The sequence below is a fragment of the Pezoporus flaviventris genome, unplaced genomic scaffold, assembly GCF_033815535.1.
Source record: "Pezoporus flaviventris isolate CSIRO_AGI_PZ_B2104156 unplaced genomic scaffold, CSIRO_AGI_Pfla_v1 ptg000031l, whole genome shotgun sequence".
In the NCBI taxonomy this organism is placed as follows: domain Eukaryota; kingdom Metazoa; phylum Chordata; class Aves; order Psittaciformes; family Psittacidae; genus Pezoporus; species Pezoporus flaviventris.
Genome location: NW_026892579.1, coordinates 56762704 through 56786820, shown reverse-complemented (window position 1 = coordinate 56786820; position 24117 = coordinate 56762704). Strand labels below are relative to the sequence as shown.

The 24117-nt window shown below is 39.1% G+C and overlaps 1 protein-coding gene across 1 annotated transcript in view; it reads right to left on the bottom strand.

Annotated features, from left to right (window-relative positions):
- Window positions 1-631: 631 nt before the first annotated feature.
- Window positions 632-24117, bottom strand: part of HNRNPLL (heterogeneous nuclear ribonucleoprotein L like) — a 28097-nt gene continuing 4611 nt past the window's right edge. Inside the window, exons 2-13 of the mRNA XM_061461347.1 lie at window positions 20239-20357; window positions 18762-18999; window positions 16288-16373; window positions 13993-14089; window positions 13830-13902; window positions 9913-9984; window positions 7981-8198; window positions 7703-7824; window positions 7142-7343; window positions 6214-6271; window positions 6001-6099; window positions 632-1522 (exon numbers count right to left, since the gene is read on the bottom strand). Coding sequence (XP_061317331.1) covers window positions 1467-1522; window positions 6001-6099; window positions 6214-6271; window positions 7142-7343; window positions 7703-7824; window positions 7981-8198; window positions 9913-9984; window positions 13830-13902; window positions 13993-14089; window positions 16288-16373; window positions 18762-18999; window positions 20239-20357 — 1440 coding nt within the window. The 3' untranslated portion in view covers window positions 632-1466. The remainder of the gene's footprint in view (window positions 1523-6000; window positions 6100-6213; window positions 6272-7141; window positions 7344-7702; window positions 7825-7980; window positions 8199-9912; window positions 9985-13829; window positions 13903-13992; window positions 14090-16287; window positions 16374-18761; window positions 19000-20238; window positions 20358-24117) is intronic.

The window sequence follows — 24117 nt, the reverse complement described above, 5'->3', positions numbered from 1 at the left end:
TGCAATACCCACACTGTGTAAACATATCGCAACACAATCTCTTAAGGACAAGCATACTGCACAAATAGTCTTGCTTAAAGGATAGATATGGATAAAATCCATAAAGACAGAACAAAGAGCTTGTATGACAAAACATAAAGTATCTGATAAACTAACTTCTCTCTGATCATTACAAGCAGAACTAAAAAAAGCCCTAAACACTTTGCTGCAAATTCAGAAAGAGGAGCAAACACAGGGCCTACAACAGCTCACAGAATTCCCCTGCTTGGATTCACGTTTCTTAGGGTTTAGCTAAGACACAATTCCAGTTCTAGAAGAGAGAATGGAGGTTTTAAAGTACTGGGACAAAGCAAATCATCTTTCCCAAAGTGAAAGATTTTTCACCTCAATTTCACATCATGTAATTAGTTCCATTATCTGAATCAGATCTAGACTGCCTTAGTTTAAATGAGGCTAGCCAAGTCTACTCATCCTATGAATTCTTTCATGGTCAAAACAGATGTATAAGATCAATCAGACAAAAGAAAACATCAAATTAACTGTCCGGGTATGAGAGAGTATGGTGGGGCTTGCTTTTTGTTTTAACTGGTTTTACCACCTTTGATTCTATTGTGATCAATCTTCTCACATATCCAACTTTTACCATTTAATATGTCATAACCACTATTTAAAAAAAAAAGTCAAGAGGATATGTTAAATACCAAAGATTTAAGTTTAAATTATGGAAAATGAGGATGAACACATTGATACAGGCTTGCAGTTTTAATTTTAAAAGGCCCCTACGGTGGGACTAGCTATAGATGGCATCATGCTAATGCAAATGGAAAATGCGTTGGGTTTAAAAGAAAAATAAGAAAACCACTTTAAATAAGCATGAATTCACACCATACACATGTACATACTTTATCTTCTACTTTAGTTTTGTTTGACTTATAAATCAAGTCTATACCACTAAAAATTCGGTATGTGCAACATTAACCTGATTAAAGCATTTTATAAATACAAGCTTTTTAGTATTGCAACATACTTCACTACTTAACATACTGAAAAACAAGTTCTACATTTAAAATTCTCATGTAATAGCTCTATCTGCCAATTAAAACTACAAATGGAAAAATACTTGCTAATCTTTAACATTATCGAAAATGCAAATATATTTCATTTCTGGAAGAAAACGATCTTGTTTATACTACTGGTGCTTCTTTAGACATTTGAAGATACTACACTATCGAAATACAAACTTTGTAGTAAGCTTACAACATGTACTTCTCAGAGGCAGAAAGAAAAAAATCTGGTTTTTGTATTTATGAAGGAACATCCATTTATTTATAAAACAAGATAAAAGATATTAGAATTAAGTTGAAACAAGGCAACATTAGAACAACCACTTAGAGCTTTGTGAACGAAGTGTAGTTTTAAACTTGCAAATCAAGGTGAATGTAGCTCTTCACATGCTGTCCTCTTCTCTATAAATGGGATGAAGTAGAGAAGCAAAGCTTCAACGTATAAGGGTTGGAGCCATCTGTCAGAAGACAACATACAACATACTCAGGGCGTTTTACTGAGAATAACTCTCCTGCTTATCAAGATCACCATGTATAATCCGATAAGTTGACCAATTCTGTAGATTTAAGGCTCACACCTCCCCGTTTACTCCCACCAGAGGCCCACAGACACCAGATGACCTGTCAGTTAAGTGTTGATAGTCCACCAGCATTTTTTAGACATAAAACCCAAAAATGGGCAGGGCTGCACCCGGTGCTCCCTGGTGGAGGTCCTCCTGCAGCCGGGGCTGAGCTGGGGGATACTATTAATGGGCTGCAAGATGTCAGGGAAGCTGAGAGGAAGCAGGACCGCTTGCTCCAGGCCCAAACTGTGCAGGGGCCACAAGCATCCACCATAATGCATACAGAAAAGGAGAAGGGTGTCAATGCAGGAATCTGCATTAATTTTGTTAAAAACAAACAACTAAAAACACCAAAAAAGAGGAAGAAGAGGACAATTAAAAGCAAGGGGATTCTGGCAAAATCTGATGTCCCCACTCAGAACAGCTTCGCAGTTCTGCAGGGGGCTAACGAGGAAACACACACCACACCAAATGAACAACCGGCTAGTGCACTGGTAAAGAGGATCACTACCGGTGCCTCCAGGGGAAAGCAGCAGGTTATAGTAGTGGGTGACTCTACTCTGAAAGGCACAGAGGCACCCATCTGTCGGCCTGACCCAGTCTCAAGGAATGTGTGCTGCCTACCAGGGCTAGGATCAGGGATGTGGCAGAGAGGCTGCCTGCTCTAGTAAGTCCCATGGACTATTACCCACTTCTAGTGATCCATGTGGTGTTAGTGATATAGACAGAAGTAGCCTGGAGAACATTAAGAAGGACTACAGAGCCCTGGGAGAGGTGGTTAGGGGCTCTGGAGCTCAGATAGTTGTTTTTTTTTTCATCAATCCTCCAGGTCAAAAGGAGGACCGTGAAAAGGCTAGGTGGATTTGGCAGGTTAATAAATAGTTAGAACAGAGGTGCCATAGTCAGAGGTTAGGTTATTTAGAACATGGGACTTGATTTGGGAGGCCAGGTCTACTGGAGGCTGGCCAAGCTGGTCTTTGGTAGGAAACTTGCCAGGCTGATCAAGGCAGCTTTAAACCAGATATGCTGTGGGAGAAGGGCATCGATCCATCCCAACACTCCCAGTCAGTTGCCAGCACCTATAATAAATGCTCAGAGCAAAGCAGAGCTACTTCAGCCGCTCCAGCCAACAAGTCGGCTTTATTTGGTACTCGGCTAAGATGCCTCTATACAAACGCCCATAGCATGGGGGAATAAACAAAAGGAATTAGAGATGTGTGCATGCCTACAGGGGTACGATATCATTGGCATCATGTAAACATGGTGGGATGGCTACGACTGGAGTGTTGGAATGGATGGTTATAGGCTCTTTAGAAAAGAGAGGCCAGGCAGATGGGGAAGGGGAGTTGCTATTTATCTCAGTGATAGCCTGCAGAATATGGATCTCTGTCTGGGGACAGGTGATCAGTCAACAGAGTTTGTGGGTCAGGGTCAAAGGAAGAACAGCAATGGGGGACATTACTGTGGGGATCTGTTACAGACTGCCTGATCAGGAGGACTCTATGGATGAAGTGCTCTATAGGCAGATAAGAACAGCCTCACGCTCACAGGCCCTTGTCCTCATGGGGGACTTCAACCACCCTGGTATCTGTTGGAGAGACGGTACGGACTGGCAGAAGCAATCCAGGAGGTTCCTCGATTGTGTGGAAGATAACTTCCTCTTGCAAGTAACAGAGGAGCCAACAAGGAAAGGTGCCATGCTTGACCTCATGCTCACCAACAGGGAGGGACTGGTTGGGAATGTGATGCTCCAAGGCAGCCTTGGCTGTAGCGATCATGAGATGGTCATGTTCGAGATCCTCAGGACAGCGAGAAGAGCGTGCAGCAAGTTCACTGCCCTGGACGTCAAGAGAGCAGACTTCAGGAACCTGCTTAGTAAGGTTCCATGTGATACAGCCCTAGAGAGCAGGGGAGCCCAAGACTGCTGGTTGATATTCAAGGATCACCTGCTACAAACTCAGGTGTGTTGTGTCCTGACTAGAAGGAAATGCAGCAGGAGGGCCAGGAGACCTCCATGGATGGATAAGGAGCTGCTGAGGAAACTCAGAGGGGGAAAAAAGAAGCTTATAAAAGGTGGATGTGAGGACAGGCTAAGCTGGGAGGAATGCAGGGATGTTGTCTGGGAAGCTAGGGACCAGGTTAGGAAAGCTAAGGCCCAGTTAGAATTAAACTTGGTTACGGATGTGAATGATAACAAGAAGGGATTCTATGCATATGTAGCAAACAAAAGAGACTACAAACAACGTAGGCCCTCTCCAGAAGCTATGAGAACTGGCTACGCTGGATTTGCAGAAGGCTGAGGTTCTGAATGACTTCTTTGCCTCAGTCTTCACTGGCAAAGTGAGCACATCACCCAGGTCTTGGAAGGCAGATGCAGGGACTGTGAGAATGAAGACCTTAGGCCCACTGTAGAAGAGGATAAGGTTCAAGACCACCTTATGAACCTGAACATGCACAAGTCCACGGGACCTGATGAAATCCATCCACGGGTCCTGAAGGAGCTGGTGAATGAAGCTGCTCAGCCACTGGCCATTGTATTTGAAAAATCATGGCAGTCAGGTGAAGTTCCCAATGACTGGAAAAAGGGAAATATAACCCCCATTTTCAAGAAGGGGAAAATGGATGACCCAGGCAATTACAGACCAGTCAGTCTCACCTCTGTGCCTGGCAAAATCTTGGAGCACATTCTCCTGGAAGGCATGCTAAGGCACATGAAAAACAACAAGGTGCTTGGTGACAGCCAGCATGGCTTCACTAAAGGGAAATCCTGCCTGACCAATCTGATGGCCTTCTATGATGGGGCTACAGAACTGATGGACAGGGGTAGAGCAGTTGATGTCATCTACCTGGACTTGTGCAAAGCGTTCAACACTGACCCACACGACATCCTTGTCTCTAAATTGGAGAGACATCAATTTGATGGATGGACACTCGGTGGATAAAGAAGTGGCTAGATGGCCGCACACAAAGAGTTGTGGTCAATGGCTCAATGTCCAGCTGGAGACCAGTAACGAGTGGTGTCCCTCAGGGATCGGTTTTGGGACCGGTCTTGTTCAACATCTTTGTCGCTGACATGGACAGTGGGATTGAGTGCGCCCTCAGCAAGTTTGCAGATGACACCAAGCTGTGTGGTTCAGTTGATACGCTGGAGGGAAGGAATGCCATCCAGAGGGACCTTGACACACTTGTGAGGTGGGCTGATGCCAACCTGATGAAGTTTAACCATGCCAAGTGCAAGGTCCTACACCTGGGTGGGAGCAATCCCAGGCACAGCTACAGGTTGGGCAGAGAAGAGATTCAGCGCAGCCCTGTGGAGAAGGACTTGGGGGTGTTGGTTGATGAGAAAATGAACATGAGCCGGCTTCAGTGTGCGCTCCCAGCCCAGAAAGCCAACCGTATCCTGGACTGCATCAAAAGGAGCGTGACCAGCAGGTCAAAGGAGGTGATCCTGCCCCTCTACTCTGCTCTCGTGAGACCTCACCTGGAGTATTGTGTGCAGTTCTGGTGTCCTCAACATAAAAAGGACATGGAACTGTTGGAACAAGTCCAGAGAAGGGCCACAAGGATGATCGGGGGGGCTGAAGCACCTCCTTTATGAAGACAGGCTGAGAAAGATGGGGCTGTTGAAGCCTGGAGAAGCTGCATGGAGACCTCATAGCAGCCTTCCAGTGTCTGAAGGGGGCTTACAAGGATCCTAGGGAGGGGCTCTTCATTAGGAACTGTAGTGATAGGACAATGGGTAATGGGTTCAAATTTAAACAGGGGAAGTTCAGGTTAGATATAAGGAAGAAGTTCTTTACTGTGAGGGTGTTGAGGCACTGGAACAGGTTGCCTGAAGGACTGGTAAATGCCCCATCCCAGGCAGTGTTCAAGGCCAGGCTGGACACGAGTCTTGGGTGACATGGTCTAGTGTGTGGTGTCCCTGCCCTTGGTAAGGGGGTTGGAACTAGATGATCTTTAGGTCCTTTCCAACCCAAACCATTCTGTGATTCTATAATTATCCACTAAGTTTGATTTTGCTAAAAGTGGAATTCCTGCCTTCCTTCTTTTTATCCCAAACCAATTGGGTTTTTTCACTTTCTTTCCAGAACTTTAAAATTGTGGAGCATGTTTTGAGTTCTACAGGTTGACTCAAACCCTAAGAAAAATGAATGCCATTTAGACAGAAAGTAACAGAACCTAAACTGGAGATTAAATACTGTATTTATATACTACATTATGTGTGTGTGTATATATATGTAATAGCATATATAAATACAACAAGAACACCGTTTCTAGCTGCAGGCTGAGGTGCTGAAGGCTCACCTTTTACAAAGGTAGTAATCAACATGAAAGAAAAAAATATAGCAGTAAAATCACTAAAATTGACTTACTTGGGACTCTTATCTGGTAGTGATTAAGTACAGTGAGAGCTTCCACTGCATCTGTCTTACATTCCCATTCCAAAAGACCAGACAGTGTTTTGGCAGAGGCTGTCAGAATGAGAAACGAAAAAAAAAAGGGAAGGAGGGGATGAGTGAAGTCTCCTTTGCTCTTATCAAAACTGGAATTCAAATATTTCCCCAAACAGGTCAAAGTTTACTTACGTTTTGGATCAAACACTTTGTATTTAATAAAGCTGAGAACTTCATGATCCTCACATAGCTGTCACAAAAATAAAACAAGAGGTAAAACTCCACTAAAAATGCACATAAACACATTACCAAAATTTCTAAGCTCCAAAAATGAAAACACCAACTCTTAAAGAGAATTTATGGCAAATTAGTATTTTCAAAATATGCTTGGATTGGAAACTCTTTAGAACACCATTCTGTAGTGTGCAAAACAAGGTTCCTGTATCTGTGCTGTCCCATGAGAAATGATTTTTTTGGTACAAAAATTGTTGGAATACTGCTACCTCTACTACCTCAAGCAACATTTTAAAAAAAAAAAACAAGCTCTTCTTTTTGACATGCTCACTTCAACCCAGCAGCTCAGAAGCTGTACATACAAGCACGTCACTCATGAGCCAGACTTAACCTTCAGACAGAGCTTGAAAAAACTTTATATTGAACTGAAAAAGAACTTGCTGAATCATCATCAGTTTTAGCACTGCCTCCACTTAAGCAGCCCAGTATTGCATGTTTTAAGCATACAGAGTTCATTTAAGACTGAACTGTGCAAACTGTTTCAGGTGCATGCACCTTTCCATTCTGAACCACCTATCAGTCATTTAAGTAACCATCTCAACAAGTCAGTAAATCTTTCGTGAATTGTAGTCCTAACTTTCCCTATAGTTGAATTTATGCGAGTCTTTTCCCCTTCCTCCACAAAAATTCCCAAACACATTAAACTCAACTTTAGTTCCAAGAGAGAATGCCAGAATTGTGAAAATATAGCAGCTTCTATACAGAGAGGCTACAAACCCATTTTAAAAAAACAGTCCTCTCAGTTATTTCTCTTCAAAAGTAGCACAGTGTAAAGCTAGGATAGAGCCTCAAAGCACTGTATGTCACAGTCCTTTCAACTGCCTACCTTTACAAATGTTTCTTCAGTTACACACAGAGGAACATTATAATAATGCAGCACACAAGAGGGTGGTTGGATAATGTTCTTAGATGCTTGGCCAGCACTGGTGAAGCGATTATTCTTACTCATTGCAAAATCCTTGTAACTACTTGTGCCATCCTCCAGTTCAAATATCTGGCTTGGAACTACTGAATGCTGCTTGGAAACACTGGGATTTAAGGATATATATAGTTAAAGCTTCTTAAATAATTAAGACTTACATGCAGATTATTGATCTAACCAGAACAGAGATGACATTTCTTTACAATTTGAAATAGAAGGAGAACAGATGGGTTGGATTTGATACCTTCCCTTAAAACGAAAGGATGTATAAGACACATTAGGGGATACAGTTATTAACAGCCAATACATGTAATTCCCATATGCTTTATTAGTAGAAATAAAATAATAAATAGCGACAAATAAATAATAGTTGCAAATTGATAACAGAACAATGAGATACTGTCTGGTTGCAACCTCATTCCATCTGCCCTCTGGTAGACTATTAATCTGATAAAACATATTTACCAGACATTAAGTCTCTTTCCAAATAACTTGACATTGTTGAGATGTGTGACAGCTCTTTCCACAGCATACTCATCACCCATTTCAACCAGTGCCGTGCCTGGAATAGTCTTCATAAATTTCACCTAAAACAGAAAAGAGAAAAAAATGACATTGCAACAGCCTAACCAAGAGTTCTATAAATCATCAGGTAATAGTTTTAGATCATCTCAGACAAGTTTTTTCCAAAACAACTGAAATTACTATAGTAGTTTCCAAGTTTCTAATAAATTATGCCTTACCTTCTCAATGTTGCCATACAAGCAGAACAGGTTGAAGACCCTTGAACAGTTCATCTTTAGCTGATGCAACCCGCTAACCATGACAACTGACCCAGAAGGATTTCCACCATGCATGTAAGAGGAGGACGCCTGGGGCAACGGATAAGCAACAAGTTCTGGAGTGTCCCGAGACCCCATTCGGTACCGGCTTGGCAAGGGCAACAAAGGACCATGTGACCCTAAGGAGATGAAAGACCATGCTTTCATATTGTATGAAACAAGTTTCACTACTTAATCTTGCATTAAAGCCCACACAGGTAATGGGTAATTAAAGGAGGCGGGGGGAAAATGTTACAGCAGTTTCCATTAGTTCTTTTTCCAATTAAGAAAAAAAAACAAACTGCATCACCAAAAACCTAAACCAACCACAAAAACAAACAAGCAAACAAAAAACCCTTTTCTATTTCCCTTAATGTTGCAAGTCTGTTCTTACATTAGCAGATAAGGAGGAAGGAGCTGTTTCATGGTATTGCTTTTACACAAGTGGAAAAACGTATTTCAGTAATTATAAAAATAGTATCTTCCCTGCACCACACAGAAGGCTTGAACATAAACCTATCAGAAGAAATATCTGAAATAAACCTTCAGCAGTATTGCCATATCTACTTTCAGAGCTACATGACACCAAGAAAGAATACTACATAGTAGGAAAAACAAACCAGAAGGAATGAACTCTTAGCCAGACGTCAGCAGAGGAAATAACACAGCTCTTCTTCCACAGACAAGAGATGAAGCCAGAAAACTGCCTTTCTACAAACAGCTCAATTGGAAGAAACAGGAACACTTAAACCCCTGCATTAATGCAAAATTAAGCTGTCCTATGTTCCACTACAGATAAAGTGACCAGTTTCACAGAAATAAACAATCTTTCTCTCTTTCTCTCTTTTTTTTTCCCCCCATGAAGAGAAATAACTAGTATGCAATACCTTTCTATAAGAAACATCAGTATTACAGACAAGGAGATGGTCCCTGCTGTTCTGAGACAAATACGAAGTGAAATTCACGTAAACCAAGTATTAAAGGAACCTTTTGTCCTTTTTTTCCCCAGAAAAAGCAGTAATGAGAGTTAAACAGTGGTATAGGAGGAGACAGCCACATTTCTTAAGAGAGAAGGATGTATCAGAAAAATGAAAAAAGATTATCAGTGAATACAAAGTAGAACTCAGGAACTCTGGAGATTTGAAAAACCTTTCGAAAGAGTAGGTAGGTCAACCTACACTGTAAAATATCATGAATATATCTGTAAATAAAGAGGCAAGACAAATCACACTGCATCTGACAGTTGAGTGATTAACTAGAAAAGTCAAATCTAACTGGAACCAAGACCTCAGGGTTGAGAAACCCAAGTCCCAGCACATGAAAGTGACAGCAGATCTTCATCTACAGATAGCACTGGTAACAACTACAGCACTTCACAGCACTAATTCCAAAACATCATTCTTATACAGTCACAGTTATAACTTTTCTGAATTAGCTAAATTAAAAGAAACACAAAGCTCACAATTCTTGCATGCAAGAACATCAAAGAGCTTTGTGCTGCGTGAAACCATTGATCAAGATGTGTTGCCATTTTCTAGAAGCAAGCTGCTTTCCCAGTATAGATGTCATTTTCCATCCATTGCTACGGCGATAGCAATTGAAAGGAAATATTCTTTCAAGGGATGAATTTGTAGAGCTGGATGCTCTCTGCAAAAGGAAGAGGTGCGGCAACAATGCACATAGATTTTAGTCCATCACTAGCATTTTCAGAACATGGACTGACAGCACCGCATGTACAGCACAATAGTGAACTGCTCATGCTGTAATGGTCCATAGTTCAACATTGATTGAATATTTAGAATTCCACATTACATACAAAGAAATCAAAACCACCTGCCATCCTATGTTACTTACCATAACCATCATGTCTAAATGATGATGGATGCTCTCCCAAAATAGCTTGCCTCTGCCGGCCCTTCCCTCTGTCTAACATGTGGGAAGGGAAAGAGAACAGTTTAGTATGCACAACTATGCACCCAATTTCTCCAGTTAAGACACAAAGTTTTTAGTTAAAACGCAAAAAGTAATTTGAGTCCTTGTTAATTTTATGAACAATTTCTCATTCATAATACGTCTAAAACCACAAGCTGTAACCCTGGGACACCAGAATTAAAAAGACTGCCATCTGTGTAACAAATTGCACTTAACTGACTGGGGGCAGTGGCCAATGAGGAGATGCAGATATTTAAAGTTTACGGAAATACCCAATAGTTTTCCTAAACAGACACCACACATTAGTATAGATAACACCATACAGCAGGATTTACCTATGTGTCTCTTAAAACAAATTTGAAATGCAGTACTTTTGAAAGACAGTACCTGAATCATAATATTAGCTTCAACAGCAACACATTTTCAAAGTAGGCTTCTTTCAAGAAGTTTCAGCATAAGCCAACAACAACCTGTATTACATGGTTTCATAATCAGTAAACAGAGAGCATTACATACGTGTACATATATATTTACAGAACACCTACTGATTTATGGGCGTGCTGAAAGGATTGTACATTATTGCATTATCAGCAGCACATAACAGTTCAACTGAAGAAAAACATCACTGAATAATGCATTTAAAACAACGCTCAATCCTTTAAGAAAACCCAGTTCTCTAGGATATAAAGTTAAGCAAGGGGTCTACATTACTGGAGAAAAGCAATGCATCACAGCCAAAGCTGTATTTTTTTAAATCAGACCCATTCTGCATGATAAAAACTAAACTTACAGATTTCTTTGTGGTAAGCAACAACTGGTTTCTCACAATTAAAAAAGCCACATTGAAAAGATGGGAATTGTTGTAAACTGATACACGTTTTGCCCCAGGAAATTTAAGTATGATTCTATGACTGCCGAAAACAGCAACTCCAGCCCAATGCAGCTGGAGGTACTTCCTCTGAAAAAACAGAAACTATTTGCATTACACAACACAACAATGGGAAATGAAAACACATGTGCCCTTTCTGCTCAGGGTTTTGAGGACAGGTTCCAACTCAGATATTTACTTTGGCAATAAAGCCTGCAGAAAGAACAGTGCCAAATGCTTTCAAACATATAGAAGAAAGGCTACTTTTATCAAGTTTTGTTCTTCCATTCCCTCTTCAGGGTAACAGCTCAGTTCTTGCCTCTAAAAAGCAAATGGGCAGTCATATCAAGTATTTTAGGCATTTAAACTATATGCAGTAATCTTTCAGGAAAATCAAGTTTATAATTCTAGTCTACGGAGCTAAATCCTTTGAAACTGCACACAGTAATAAAGGACCATATTCTTCAAATAAAGAAATCTGGGGGAACACCGTTTGACAAATATTTCCTCCCTGTGATGGTGTAGTCCAAACCCCCATACTTGTTCCTTCCTTGAAGTCCCACACTCGTGTCAATAAATCTACTTGTAAAAACAGGCATTGAAACACAAGACCTGATCTGTGTTAAAAATAATTCTGAAAGGAAAGATTCTTTATAATATTTTTTAAGTCTGGGATTTGTTGTTCTTTGCTTTTGTTTTCAAATCACGTCCTTGAGTCACTGCGTCTGCTGGTATTACCCCCAAAAGGAATGTTCCAAGCTATAGTTTGAGCTTTCTGGCTAAAAGCAATTAGAATAGTAAAGGTCAGTGGTTTCCTTTTTTTTTTTTTTCAATCTAATGCAATATGTGTTCAAAGCATCAGGTACTTGTTAGGAAGCTTACTTAAGTGGACAAATACAATATGCAAGTCTGTAATATGTTACCATAGGAACTGTAAGCAAAATACACTTCTTTCCTAAGATTTGAGGGGGAGTTTGTGAAATTCTGAAAGGCTATATTAGCATGTCTGTCCTCAGAATTAAATTGCTTTGGGCTAAGACTTTGATTGCTATAGTCAGAGTCCTACAGTTCAGGTCACATTAAGTTCAAAAGCCAAACAACACTACTGCAGGACTTAGCTGAAGTACAAATATGAAACCTCTCTCAAAAAAGCAGCAAAACCACTTCATTCCTTTATAGGAAAAATTGCTCTATATGCCTGCCTTCTCAAAGACATTTCAGTGTTCACTCAAAAATTATGTTCCCATTTTCTAGATAAATGGGTCACAATAAGTGAAAAATTATGATATATACAATATATTATATATACGTATCAAATCCAAGTCTAATTCTTTTCCTCTTACATGTAGTAGAGGGATGTATAGCAAATAGAGACAGGCTGTCAAAGTAATAATGTAACCTATGAAAGAACAAGACATAGGTATCCTGTGTTTTTCATTTCCCACTGTTTTCTCTAGCTTGGGGAACCTTTAGTCCATACAGCCATAGCTATTTGAAGGCCAATTACATAATGTAATTAGATGCACAGCGTTACAAGTGAGCTTCTGAACACTGCAATAATCAAAAGACATGAGGGTCAAATTAATCCTTCAGGTTTTTCAAATTCAAACCTTCATATCTTTTTCTTGCCCTTGAGCTTCTTCAGACTTCTTTTTTTAGCTCAGGAATTTGAGAAAAAAAAAACAACTGAATCCTGATACAAACAGTCATAATCAACCAATACTGTAGCTCCCTTGTTAACTTTTTACAAGAACTTAATTCAAGCCCTAAGTTTTTAGTTGTACAACAGTTTTACAAGCCCAGTGTCTCTGCAGAATTACTCTGAAGTGCATATTGCTTGAGACGGCCAAAGCCCTGGTTCTCATATAGCCTTTCATAAGTAGATAATCTACCTTGGACACATTGTCTTCACTTTTCTAACTTTACATTGCACACGTTATTGTACAGAAGTTACTGAACACTGCACTCAAAAGATACAGATCATTATTTTTTAATAAACACTTTACATGAGTTAGGCTACACAGCAGTTTGTCTTTACATATATAGTTATAGTTCCCACTGACATGAGTTAAGCTCTGGTAATTTTTACAGCTGAGTATTTAAGAGACAGTATGACTGTACCAATTATGAATCTCCCTATTTTAATACTTAAAAAAACCTGAGGGGACCTATCTGATATTGCACTGCTCATTTCCAGCTGTCTACAGATAAAGTTTAAACATCCCTACTAGACAGTATTTACACTAAGACTGAATGCAACTCTCACATACAGCAAGTAATAAAAATATTACAACATCAATGATATCAACAAGACAGATTCTTAATTTTGGAGGTTCTCAAATTTTCAGTTGTAATTTTAAGGGAAATAAGCCAGCATACATACAATCATGAACAGAATGGGTACAGTCTTATGTTATTCATCCCATACAAATCTGAAGTACTGAAAGTGTCCTCCTTTAAAAACTTGTGGTGATGGTGCATGCAGTATGCAGACAAGGTGAATTGCAAGTCTGAGTTTTTCAGAGGGTTTGTTTGTTTGTTTGGGGGTTTTTTGCTGATGCCGATGTGGTGCATGATGAAGTGTAGAGTCAGCCTGCTGAAGTCCTCTATCCTTCTTAATGCCTCGTCCAACATAGGGGAAAAGAGTCCTTTCGAAGGAGAAGCAGTGTGCAAGTTTGTAGTTTGTAAGGAATAGTCTGTACCAGGTTTCCTCTCCTCCAAAGGGAGAGAGCTGCTTGGAGAAATGCAAGTCCTTGAGAACTGCGAAGGTGCTTGGAGGTGTGGGCTCCTTGTTGAACTAAATGGCTCAAGCACACGGCAGTAGGGGGGAACTAGGGCTCAGGGTTAATTTCCTGGCTTGTAAGTACAGCCTTCAGCAGCACTTTGAAATGACTATTGCGATACAGCCTGACCATGTATAAAGGATTGTCATTAGTACAAACATCTACAGCAATAACATATGAAAACCTACCTCGTCGGCCCAGATATGGTTTAGTGTAGTCCCAACTATCATTGTCGTTTCTAATGACATTGAGTCGAGTTGGCTGTTCAAATAAAGTAAAAGCAAAAAAAAGGTTAAGTCTCAATTATACATGTATTTCTAGAAAAATTAAAAGAAAAGGTCCGAGCATTACCCTTGCATATTCAATTTTTAGTGTGCAGCATCCTGCATAGATATCTGCTCCATTAAGTGCAGCCTTCGCCTTCTGGGCGCAAAACACTGATTCAAACATAGACATAATGTTAAGGATTTTTTTTTCCCCCAGGTGTCTCATTCATGCCCCTTTCTTCTCATATGGTTTCATATTTGTAGCCTGCAGATATTTCATTATCATATACAAGATTTCTATACAAACTTCAATATATAAATCACCAACAAATATATATGGGTTCAACTTATGTTAACCATCTCATTTTGAGATGTAAGCAGCACATAATGAGACTGTTTATAAATTAGTAAATTCTTCAGTATGGATAACATACATGTAAGCTTGCTTTTTGCTATGATCTTATGCCAGTTGGAAGGGGATATTTTCATCAGAAGACACAGAAAGTTACCAGCAAGCCTAGAGAATACTTGAAGGGAAACTTCAAGCTGCAGCATTTGGGAAGGGATTGGAGCTCAGGGCGAGAAGGCGTGACTTAAAGACAATGCATCCCTTTTCACCACTAGCATTAGCTAGACACCTCTGGGTAGGGAAAACATGAACTCAGTAATCACTTTACAGCGAAAAACTGAGGAAAACTATAGCCTCTTTAGCTTATTAGCCAAATAAAATCACAGAACTAAGAGACATACTTTGAGTGACCAAATAATCATCTTGCATCAAAAAATACAAGCAGCAAACTGCTTTAAATTTCCTGCCCAAGGCAGTTGCATTTACCAGGCTCCAAATGTAGGTTATTTCATATCCTCTATATAGAGTATGACCTATGACTAGCAGAAAAATGTACCTGAGCCTTGGCACATGGTAATCCATGATCTCATACATACTCAATAATCATACATACTCAATAACATACGGTGTCAGAGAACTTGAACCTTGCAGCAGACCATCCTGCAATGTAATGTAATGACATTTTGGAAGTAGTCTGTATCAACAGCGTATCTCCTGTGTTTTACCACATTCCTGCAAACCAACTTCTAAGGTGATGTAGGTTCACTGTGGAAGGTAAGAGTGAAAAGAGTTAAGCTTCACAGGCCTCTAAGAAATTACTAGACACTGACCAGAACTGTGGGAGCACATCTGCAAAAGTAATGGGTACTGCAGTTAGCACTGAAATTTGTGTCAATTTTTGAACTTTTCAGGCAACACTTGTCATGAAGCTGACTGTTTTTTCCCCCACGGAGCTGTTCACCTACACTGCTGCATTACTTTGCTCACATTTTGAATTTTCTTTCAATTGCTTGTTGGTTTGGTTTTCAAAAGGCATGTTGCAGAATTTAAATCAAAGGACAGAAGCACAGTAGTCTCAGATTATGTGCAGGATCCTCTATATAACTTCCCTAATCTTTCATAAAATGCAGAATAACCCCCAACTGTACAAGTCATCTGCTCCAGAAAACACTGCTTACCACAAACTCAATACACAGTAAGTCAAACTACTGCCTGTTAGGACATACAGTTTAAGTCTTCTACATAGACAAACAGCAGTTAGCTTGCTTTTATGGAAGTCAGAGTAATTCTTTTGGCCTGGCAAATCATTAATGCAACCACTGGTTAAGTCACACATTACCGAAGAGACCCACTAATGAAGCCTGCTACATCGGTAGCATCTGAAATTACAAAAGGATTTCTGAGATTTTGGTACAGTTTTGTCCAGATAACAGCTCTGAAGTGGAGGGTAACCAGTCTCTAGGAAGAAGGCTATCAGAGTTTTATAAACTAAGGCATAATCATATGAGACTTTGGACTTTGCAAACCACAGTAACACATTAACAACTCTGAACAGTCACCCTATGTACAACTTAACACTACAGATAGAGTAAACAGTAGGATAACAATGCAGGGGGAATTTCCCCAACACATGATGAACAGGTCAAGGAGGCCCAAGTTGGTCCCAAGCAGTATATATTAGGACTATTTTAGAGGAGTCTGAAGAAGTCAAACTGCACTTCTGCAATCCCTCACCCATTTCTTGAGTATCAATACCAGCAGAGGCCATGAAGCTTTGTGTATAATGTGTTATCAAACCAAGAACATTTCATGCCTGCCTTAGGGCCACCTATAAACATGGTTATCAAGACTATTGTTGACAACATCATTTTCCTATAAAGATTAAATGTTTAAGTGCTTGCAGACATACAGAAATCATCATGTCTTACACAGAAACTAAAAAATAATTTGGTCTCAAAATTACACAGTATTTATGGCATCTGCAGTCAAAAACCTACAGAAAAAAAAATCAATCACACTCAAAAAGGATATTCAACCATCGCTTGTATTCCGTTTCTCTTGAATATAACAATGCGCTGAACTTTTCCAACAGGGTTGCACACAGTATACAAGACATCCTAAGGAAGAAGAAAAAAATGTTTTAGTCAGATGTGACATTTCAAACAAGAGGTCCACAGAACATTTTCTCGCATTGGCATTTAAATGCCAGGGAGTAAAGAAAAGGCTTGTTCACTTTTCATTTATAATTTTCCCTATACAATTTATACATTCATTATTAGCATTTTTAAGGAATAATACAGTACAGGCAGTCAAATCTGAAAAATGGAAAAAATCCTCTAAGAAGTAGAATCATAGAATAGTTAGGGTTGGAAAGGACACTAAGATCATCAAGTTCCAACCCCCCTGTCATGGGCAGGGACACCTCACACTAAACCATGTCACCCAAGGCTCTGTCCAACCTGGCCTTAAACACTGCCAGGGATGGAGCATTCACAGTTTCCTCAGGCAACCCATTCCCATGCCTCACCACCCTCACAGGGAAGAACTTCCTATATCTAACCTGAACTTCCCTTGTTTAAATTTGAACCCATTACCCCTTGTCCTGTCACTACAAGTACTAATGCAAACATTAAACATGTACCTTTAACTGTGTTAAAACCCAGTAATTCCATCCATGTCTCAACCTATGCTCCCTTTAAAGCATGAATTGCAGTAGTTTCACCAAAGCGAAGAGAGACAAAGTGACGCTGTAGTTATAGAATATTTCATTTCATAAGGTTGAAAGGGTTTTTTTAATTGTTCATGTTCATTTTCAGAAGAGTAGCTGGGGGTAGTCTATGATGTAAGCTTTGGCGGCTTATCAAAAGGAAAATTTCATTTTTATTCACCTGAATCAAAGACACTGCAAAGTGGTTGCTGTGCTTCTTCATTTAAGTCCGAGAAAACTTCTGACAAGAAACTAGATCAATGCAAACTCATTGTTAAGACTGCTTTCACCAGCATTTGTCTATACTGCAAGGAACCAATAAAATTCAAGACCATCTTCAGTGCTGCAGGGGAACCAAACAGTAAGGAGAAAAGCTCGCCTTTCTGCACCTCAGGCCAGGCTTATGATGTGGTGCTAGGATGCCCCTAGTGATCATTGGTATACTCTAGACAAACAGCTGGGGGCAGCAGAAAAGAAGAGGTTGAGGGGGTAGTGTTTGTTTTTCAAAAGCAACTGCAGTTCTACAGGCTTCATCCTCAGCATTTCCATGAAGCTCTCCCAGCCCATAAGGATGCTTCTGCTATCAGTTTCCTCAAGCATCTACTTTCAACTCAGTTGCTTCTGCAAGCCAAATTTCAAATGCATGAATGAAACTCAGTTTCCAAAATTTGTATTATAGTCACATGGAAAGAATACTTCAACTTCCAGTGGAAGTGTTCCCATAGCTCAAAGCAGGTATATTTTTAAACACTGATGAAAAAACACCTCATTCTTGCCATGCTTTTCTATAGAGAAAACTGTCAGGTGAAAAAAAACCAGCATCCACTAAGGAATCAACAAGCAAAAACCTATCAACATTCACAATACAGTGAAGCAAAAAGCATGACGTGGGACTGATTGCTTGAAGCAATTTTAGGAATATTAAGTTTCAATCAATTTGCTGCCATAACATATGTCACATTAAACAAAAGTTAACGCTTGCTTTAAGTTACATGGTTCCACACAACCTGAACACTTTGACTGATCCATACTATCCCATATATTTCCTTAAGAACAAGTAACTTACGCTTGTATCACAGAATTACAACTCTGCCTACAGCAATTTTTTCCTGACATATTTCTGTACCTTTCAATGTGTACTATAAGATCTCTATGAAAAATATAAGCATTCAGTGCATGAATCATAATCTGTATCATAAAAAAATGCACGTGTGCCATAAACAGATGACAATAAATTAGGATACAACTGCATCTACGGCATTACTTGAAATACTGAAAAGCAGAATGTATCAACCCAAATAAAAGTGAGGAAGATTCCATCAAACTCAAGTTGATAATCAACAAATAAAGGTTTCAACTTCCCACAAAGGAAATACTTCAGAATGAAGGACTGCATAAAATAACGCCTCCCACTGGAAAAGTTACTTGCTACTTAAACGTACACCACTCAGAGCCTAAAAACTAAATGACATTCTCAATATTACGGCAACACGTTTGGCAATATTTCCAAAGCACACATCAACTTAAAACATTTCAAGATCCTGACCACTGAAGACTTCAAATGTATTGCAAAATACGTGTACAATGTGACTGAATCACCCCCGAAAACCTTTTTTCTAGAGCATGCATGTTACTTTTGTGAGGATAGTGGAAACCTTTGGTACATTATTTTATTCCTGACTCAAATTAACAGCGTATAATTTTAACAAATGGTAAACAATGGTAATAATGTATGAGATTGCTGCTCCCTGCCTTTAATTATTTTATAAAAAAGAAGAAAGAAAAAGAAGAAACATACCACTGTAATTGGGTAGAGAGGGTTCTGAATTGACAACAGAAGAACTTTATTTCCACCAGATGGATCATCAGTGTTCCCTGGCCGAGTAATCCTCTTACTTGTTGAGTAGTTGAAAAAAGCCTGCTGTCCAGCAATGTACACAGGCTCATCCGCTGCAAATGTTACGCATTTCTTTGCGCTTTCTACGTTCTCAAACTCTACCAGAGCTTGGCGCTTAAACGGCATCATCATGACATAACTGGTGAGAGAAACATTACAGTAAGTTTTCCTATCCGCTTACTCAAAACAAATCCAAAGTTCTGTAAGTCTCACATGTTTTTTTCTAAACAATGCCTAACAAGGACTAAAAGGAAGGTGGGTCTCCCTGCTCACACTTCCCAAACCTGGTCAACACATTTCTAAAGTGTTTGCACAAAACAAAGAAATTAAGTTATAAGATAAATAAGTAATAGAGTTGTTTTCATGAAAAAGTTTAATGCATAAAAATATTCAAAGAATAAAATAAACATTTAAATATTTACTAAATTATAAAACCTGCAATATTAAAAAAAATCTTGCTAAAGCCATCTGAAGTAAAGGATCAAAGTAAATGCCAATTATAAAACACATTCAAAGATGATACATTAAACTTCTGCTGCTGTTGCTAAGGAATTTAAAATACTATTTCTGACACAAAACTATCGTAGAGGAAATAAACAGAAGTATTGTAGCTAACCAAATCCAGACAGACAAACTCAAGAAGCTCTGTCAGTTAATTATGTTTCTGAAAAGTAAAACTTCCAGGCTACATGTACTTATTTGTATTCCTGAACAAGCTGGTCCTTGTTTAATTTTATTTATTTTAAAAAATACTGATACAAGCATAATTCAATTATTTGAATATTAAGACCACGGAAAAATACTGTTGCCCTATTTACAATACCCTATTTCACTTCAATACACGCGTTCACTCCAAAAGAAATGCGTGACTCCAAAAAGGTGCACTCAGAACTACCCATTCACCTTTACTATTTTGTTCACAGATGAGGAATCTTCAGGCTGTAAGACCTTCGAGTGGGCTTTCTCTGAACAATCATCTCATTCTGAAGGTTCTACCATATCACAAACACTCTTCCATACAAAACCATAGGAAAAAGAATCATCTGCTCTGTGGCCCATCCTTATTTTTGGTATATTCACCTATACCCAGACAATCACCCCTGTGCTGTTCTGCAATTCAGTTAACCTAGAGCTCATATTAAGGCCAGGACTAGACTGTACTACTGCAATCTCAGAGCACACATGTAGCCAGCTGTAACTCTGCTTGACCAGACTTAGCATATGCAGAAACACAGAATCTTCACAAAGCTAGAAAATCTTAATGCTTTACTATTAACTAAGTTCTGGATTTCAAATAGTTATCATAAAGAGGTCCAAGTGACCTTTAAATAATGCTCACAACTTGTCCAGAGACATGACATTACACTGCTTGACATACCATATGGTTCCAAACTTTTCAAGAGCTTCCACAAGATCTGCTTCCACAACTGATTCACACAGCCCTCGGACATGAACAACGGGAGAAACGGAGACTTTGTGATGACTTCCCCCAGCATCCTAGCAACAAAAAGATTTTTAAATTCAACACAGAACGAGGAATACTGCCGTCATTAACTAAAATTAACTAAAATCAATTAAAATTAACTAAAACTTGGCAGACTCTGCTGGGTCCAGAAACAGCCATCTAAATAATGTACAATCCAAGCATATTTTAAATAATTTAACATCTCTTTCCAAACGGATTGCCAAATTTAGTTGCTGCGGTCTACTTCAAATAAAACGTTCTGCAGATTTAGTCAATGTGCTAGCACAGGCAAGATTTTCCTAATTTAAAAAAGGCCATTTAACACTTGGTTGGATTGCAGGAGATCTACACTATTTGTTAAAAGCATCAAAAAAATACACAACAGCTAAAATATTTCTGACACACTTCCTGCTTGTTTGTTTGTGACAGGCTGGGGGATAAAAGCAAAGAGCCATGAGTAAACTAAATGAAAATGGATTATTTTTCTAATATACACGGTGAGGTGCCCCACAGTACAGAAAGAAATACCTGTTCCGTGCTACACTTGAAATAAACCCAAGCTCCCGTCTAATTCTGAACACTCTTAATACATGTTTATAAAACCTCACCAGTTCTGTACCCATGGGCATGCCCTCTCTTTTCACCTCAAGGTTGCCTACCATTAACAGATTCAGCTGCCATACATTACCACACAGAATTCCCACTATAAACATTTTTCAGAGCTACTGCTGTGACTTCAGTCTAGGTTCTGTGTGAATGAAGAATTTGGGTTGGAATCAGCTCACCTTTCCACGCAAAGCCTGAAGTAGGGCTGAAATTTACATTATACATTCTGAGACATGGGGGTAAAAAAAAGAAAGAACGTAAGCAAATAATGGAAAAAACAAGGAAAGATTAGAGAAAACCCGCTAAAATATACCGTAAGCACCAGCACCCACATTTTGTAATGGCGTTAACATCATGTATTCAAATTTAGCAATTACGCCTGTTAGATGTGTTTGATCTAACAGACCAAGTCTTGCTGATTTTTCACTTTTTCATAAGAAGTAGTGTAGCATCTTCTAGAACTAGAAAGAGAGATTCTCATTTGTAGCACAAAGGAGCATTCAGCTCCAGTAATTGAGTAACCACAATGATTGCTATTACTGCTACAGACATTCCTCTCTTCCCTTTCTGTTTGAGCTACAGATTCAAGGAAAAAAACACATTCCAGATAACTACAAATTGAGTCCTGTGTGTCTAATTCCCGTGTTCCATTCACAGCTCTCCCAAAGCAATTACGTTTTTAATTCCTTAAAAAGGGATTTGACCATTCTGCTTGAACCAAAAGCCAGCACTTCAAACTACATCAGACATCAAATAATCCGCTGTGTAAAGTTTTTTAACTTAGTTTACGTTTGATTCATTTGCAGTATGAAAGCATGAAGTGGCAACACTTTTCTTTGAATAAGAGCTGTGACAATTGTGGGAGAACACCACTAGTGATATTTGCATAAGATAACATTTATCCTGAATTAATTAATCATCTGAGGTCTCCAGCGGTAGCAGTGATCTAAGTAGTCATAAAAGATTAATACTTTGAACTGCAAATATTTTGGCAATTGTGGAAGGAACAGAACCACACAGAGGTTTTTATTTTCAGCTTATATGTTCTTCACCCACATACACACTTTTTAAAGCTTAAAGAACCACCTAAGGAAGGAAATTTCCAAAGGAAAACTAACAATAATTACCAGTTTTTCCTGCAAAGTCTATTACTCTAAGACATTATGATAGCAGGCATCTTTACTTTATTTACAGCCTACAGAACAATCAGAAGCTCTTAAATCAATTATTCATTGCCCTGCAGACTTGTTACTATATTAGGATCCCTGTTAACGTTAGGGCTACGTGTTTTCTTTTCTTTTGTTTTCTTCTCTTTAATGCATTCAAGAATCTCACCTAAAAATATTTCTGTCTCCTCAGATGGCAAATATGCATAAAGATTTTCTCACTGAAGCAAAGACACACTACAAAGAGCCACCTTACTTCACTGGCACTCCATACATCAAGTCAAAGTTTTTAGAGAGTGGATCATAACACAACAGTATTTCGCTTCCTCCCTTTTCAGTTCAATCTTCTCTTAATAGTTTCAGTTCATGTTTCTTTGTCATGCACATCCCTTTGTATTTTTATTTATTAGCAGTTCATTTAAGCTTGCCTACTGAAGATATAACTCCCTCTAACAGTACAAACTCTCTCAAAAATTAAGACTTTTGTACTTGCATCTTCAAATCCATTATAACAAATGACACGCACACAGAGGTGTCTGCAATTTTGTAACTGGAATTATTCTCTGAGCCATCAGCAGATACAAATTTTGCTTTCTTTTGCAGTTAAAGCAACACTTGGCTTTCCAAGCCAAATTTCCTTCTTTCACAACACCACACAGAAAGCATCTATTAGTAGGGTGTTGTTTGATAGGAGATTTAGCAAGAATCGAAAGTCACAACACTGGTGCTATGGTAAGTAACTCACACAGAAGCTCAAGAGCATGCAATAAAATAATAATAATAATTATTACTTTAATACACGCCAGTGAAATCTCAGTCACTTGCCGTGAAGTTAAAGACTTATCCACATAGCGTTTCAAAAACTAATTTACACAGGTAAAACCACTGATGTTATAAATGGCCAAATCAGAAGGCACTGCTTTACTCAAAATAGTTTCTAACCAGCAGCAGCAAACAGCAGCACAAGAACCAAGCATAAGCCAGTCCTGAACCAGGAAGCCACAAACTAACATTCACAAAGCATACTAGTGAAAGACATGAACATGGGCCACAGGCACATGTTTGAGTGGAAGAAGTCTTCAGGAAGGGCAGACATACGCACTATCGTCAAACAAGTTTTGCAGCTACCGAGCCGCAGCAGCAAGCAAATCTAGAATGATCCTTGATTTCCTCTAAAAGGAGAAATAAAACCACTAGACCACATGAAAAAAATCAAACCTGTCTGTAAATCTAAAGCACCTCCAAAGCTAAGGTCAGAATGTATACAACTCATCCAACTGCTGCCGTAATATCTTCCCAGAAATGAAAAATACAGGATTTTGGCCAAAATCTCATGGTCACTGTACCCTGAAAACTCCATGTGCTACAGTTGGCACACAGACAAAGGTTACATCAAAGCATCTGCTCACATACAGATTAACAACTAGCAGTATTTCTCTGCTCACAAAGGAGTCTTTCACTAATGCCAACCCCCACAATGGCACAAAAGCCCCATGCAAAACTCCAACGACACTTGTGCCCCACCAAAGCCAGAAGAACAGTTTAGCTAACATCACTGCTGCATCCATTAATACGTATGGCTTAAGGGCTTCTGAAAGCTCGGTAACAATTTCTTGAAGAATCATTAGCTGGACAGAAAATGCAATCATTTAATAGATAACGGAAACAGACTTCCTTTCTAAATGCTCAAGTCCGGTAACCAGGACAAAAAAAGTTTCCACCACAAAAAGAAGCTAGAACATAAAAATGCTTAACATTGAAACTGAGCTTCTGCAGAGAGCTGAGGCATGAAGTGCTGATATAACCAAGCAGTTGAAGCACAAACAAGTTACTTCACATATATAAGACTGCAGGAGACTTCAAAGAGCAGCTATAGCATTTGAACATCCATTCTTTGGTGACCTACATAGTTCTAGACAAAACTGTAAATATATCACTGGTTTCTTGCTAACAAATACTGATTTGCCATTCCAAAAAGGAAGAAAGTCATCTCATCATGGGCTCCAGGATGATGTTTCTC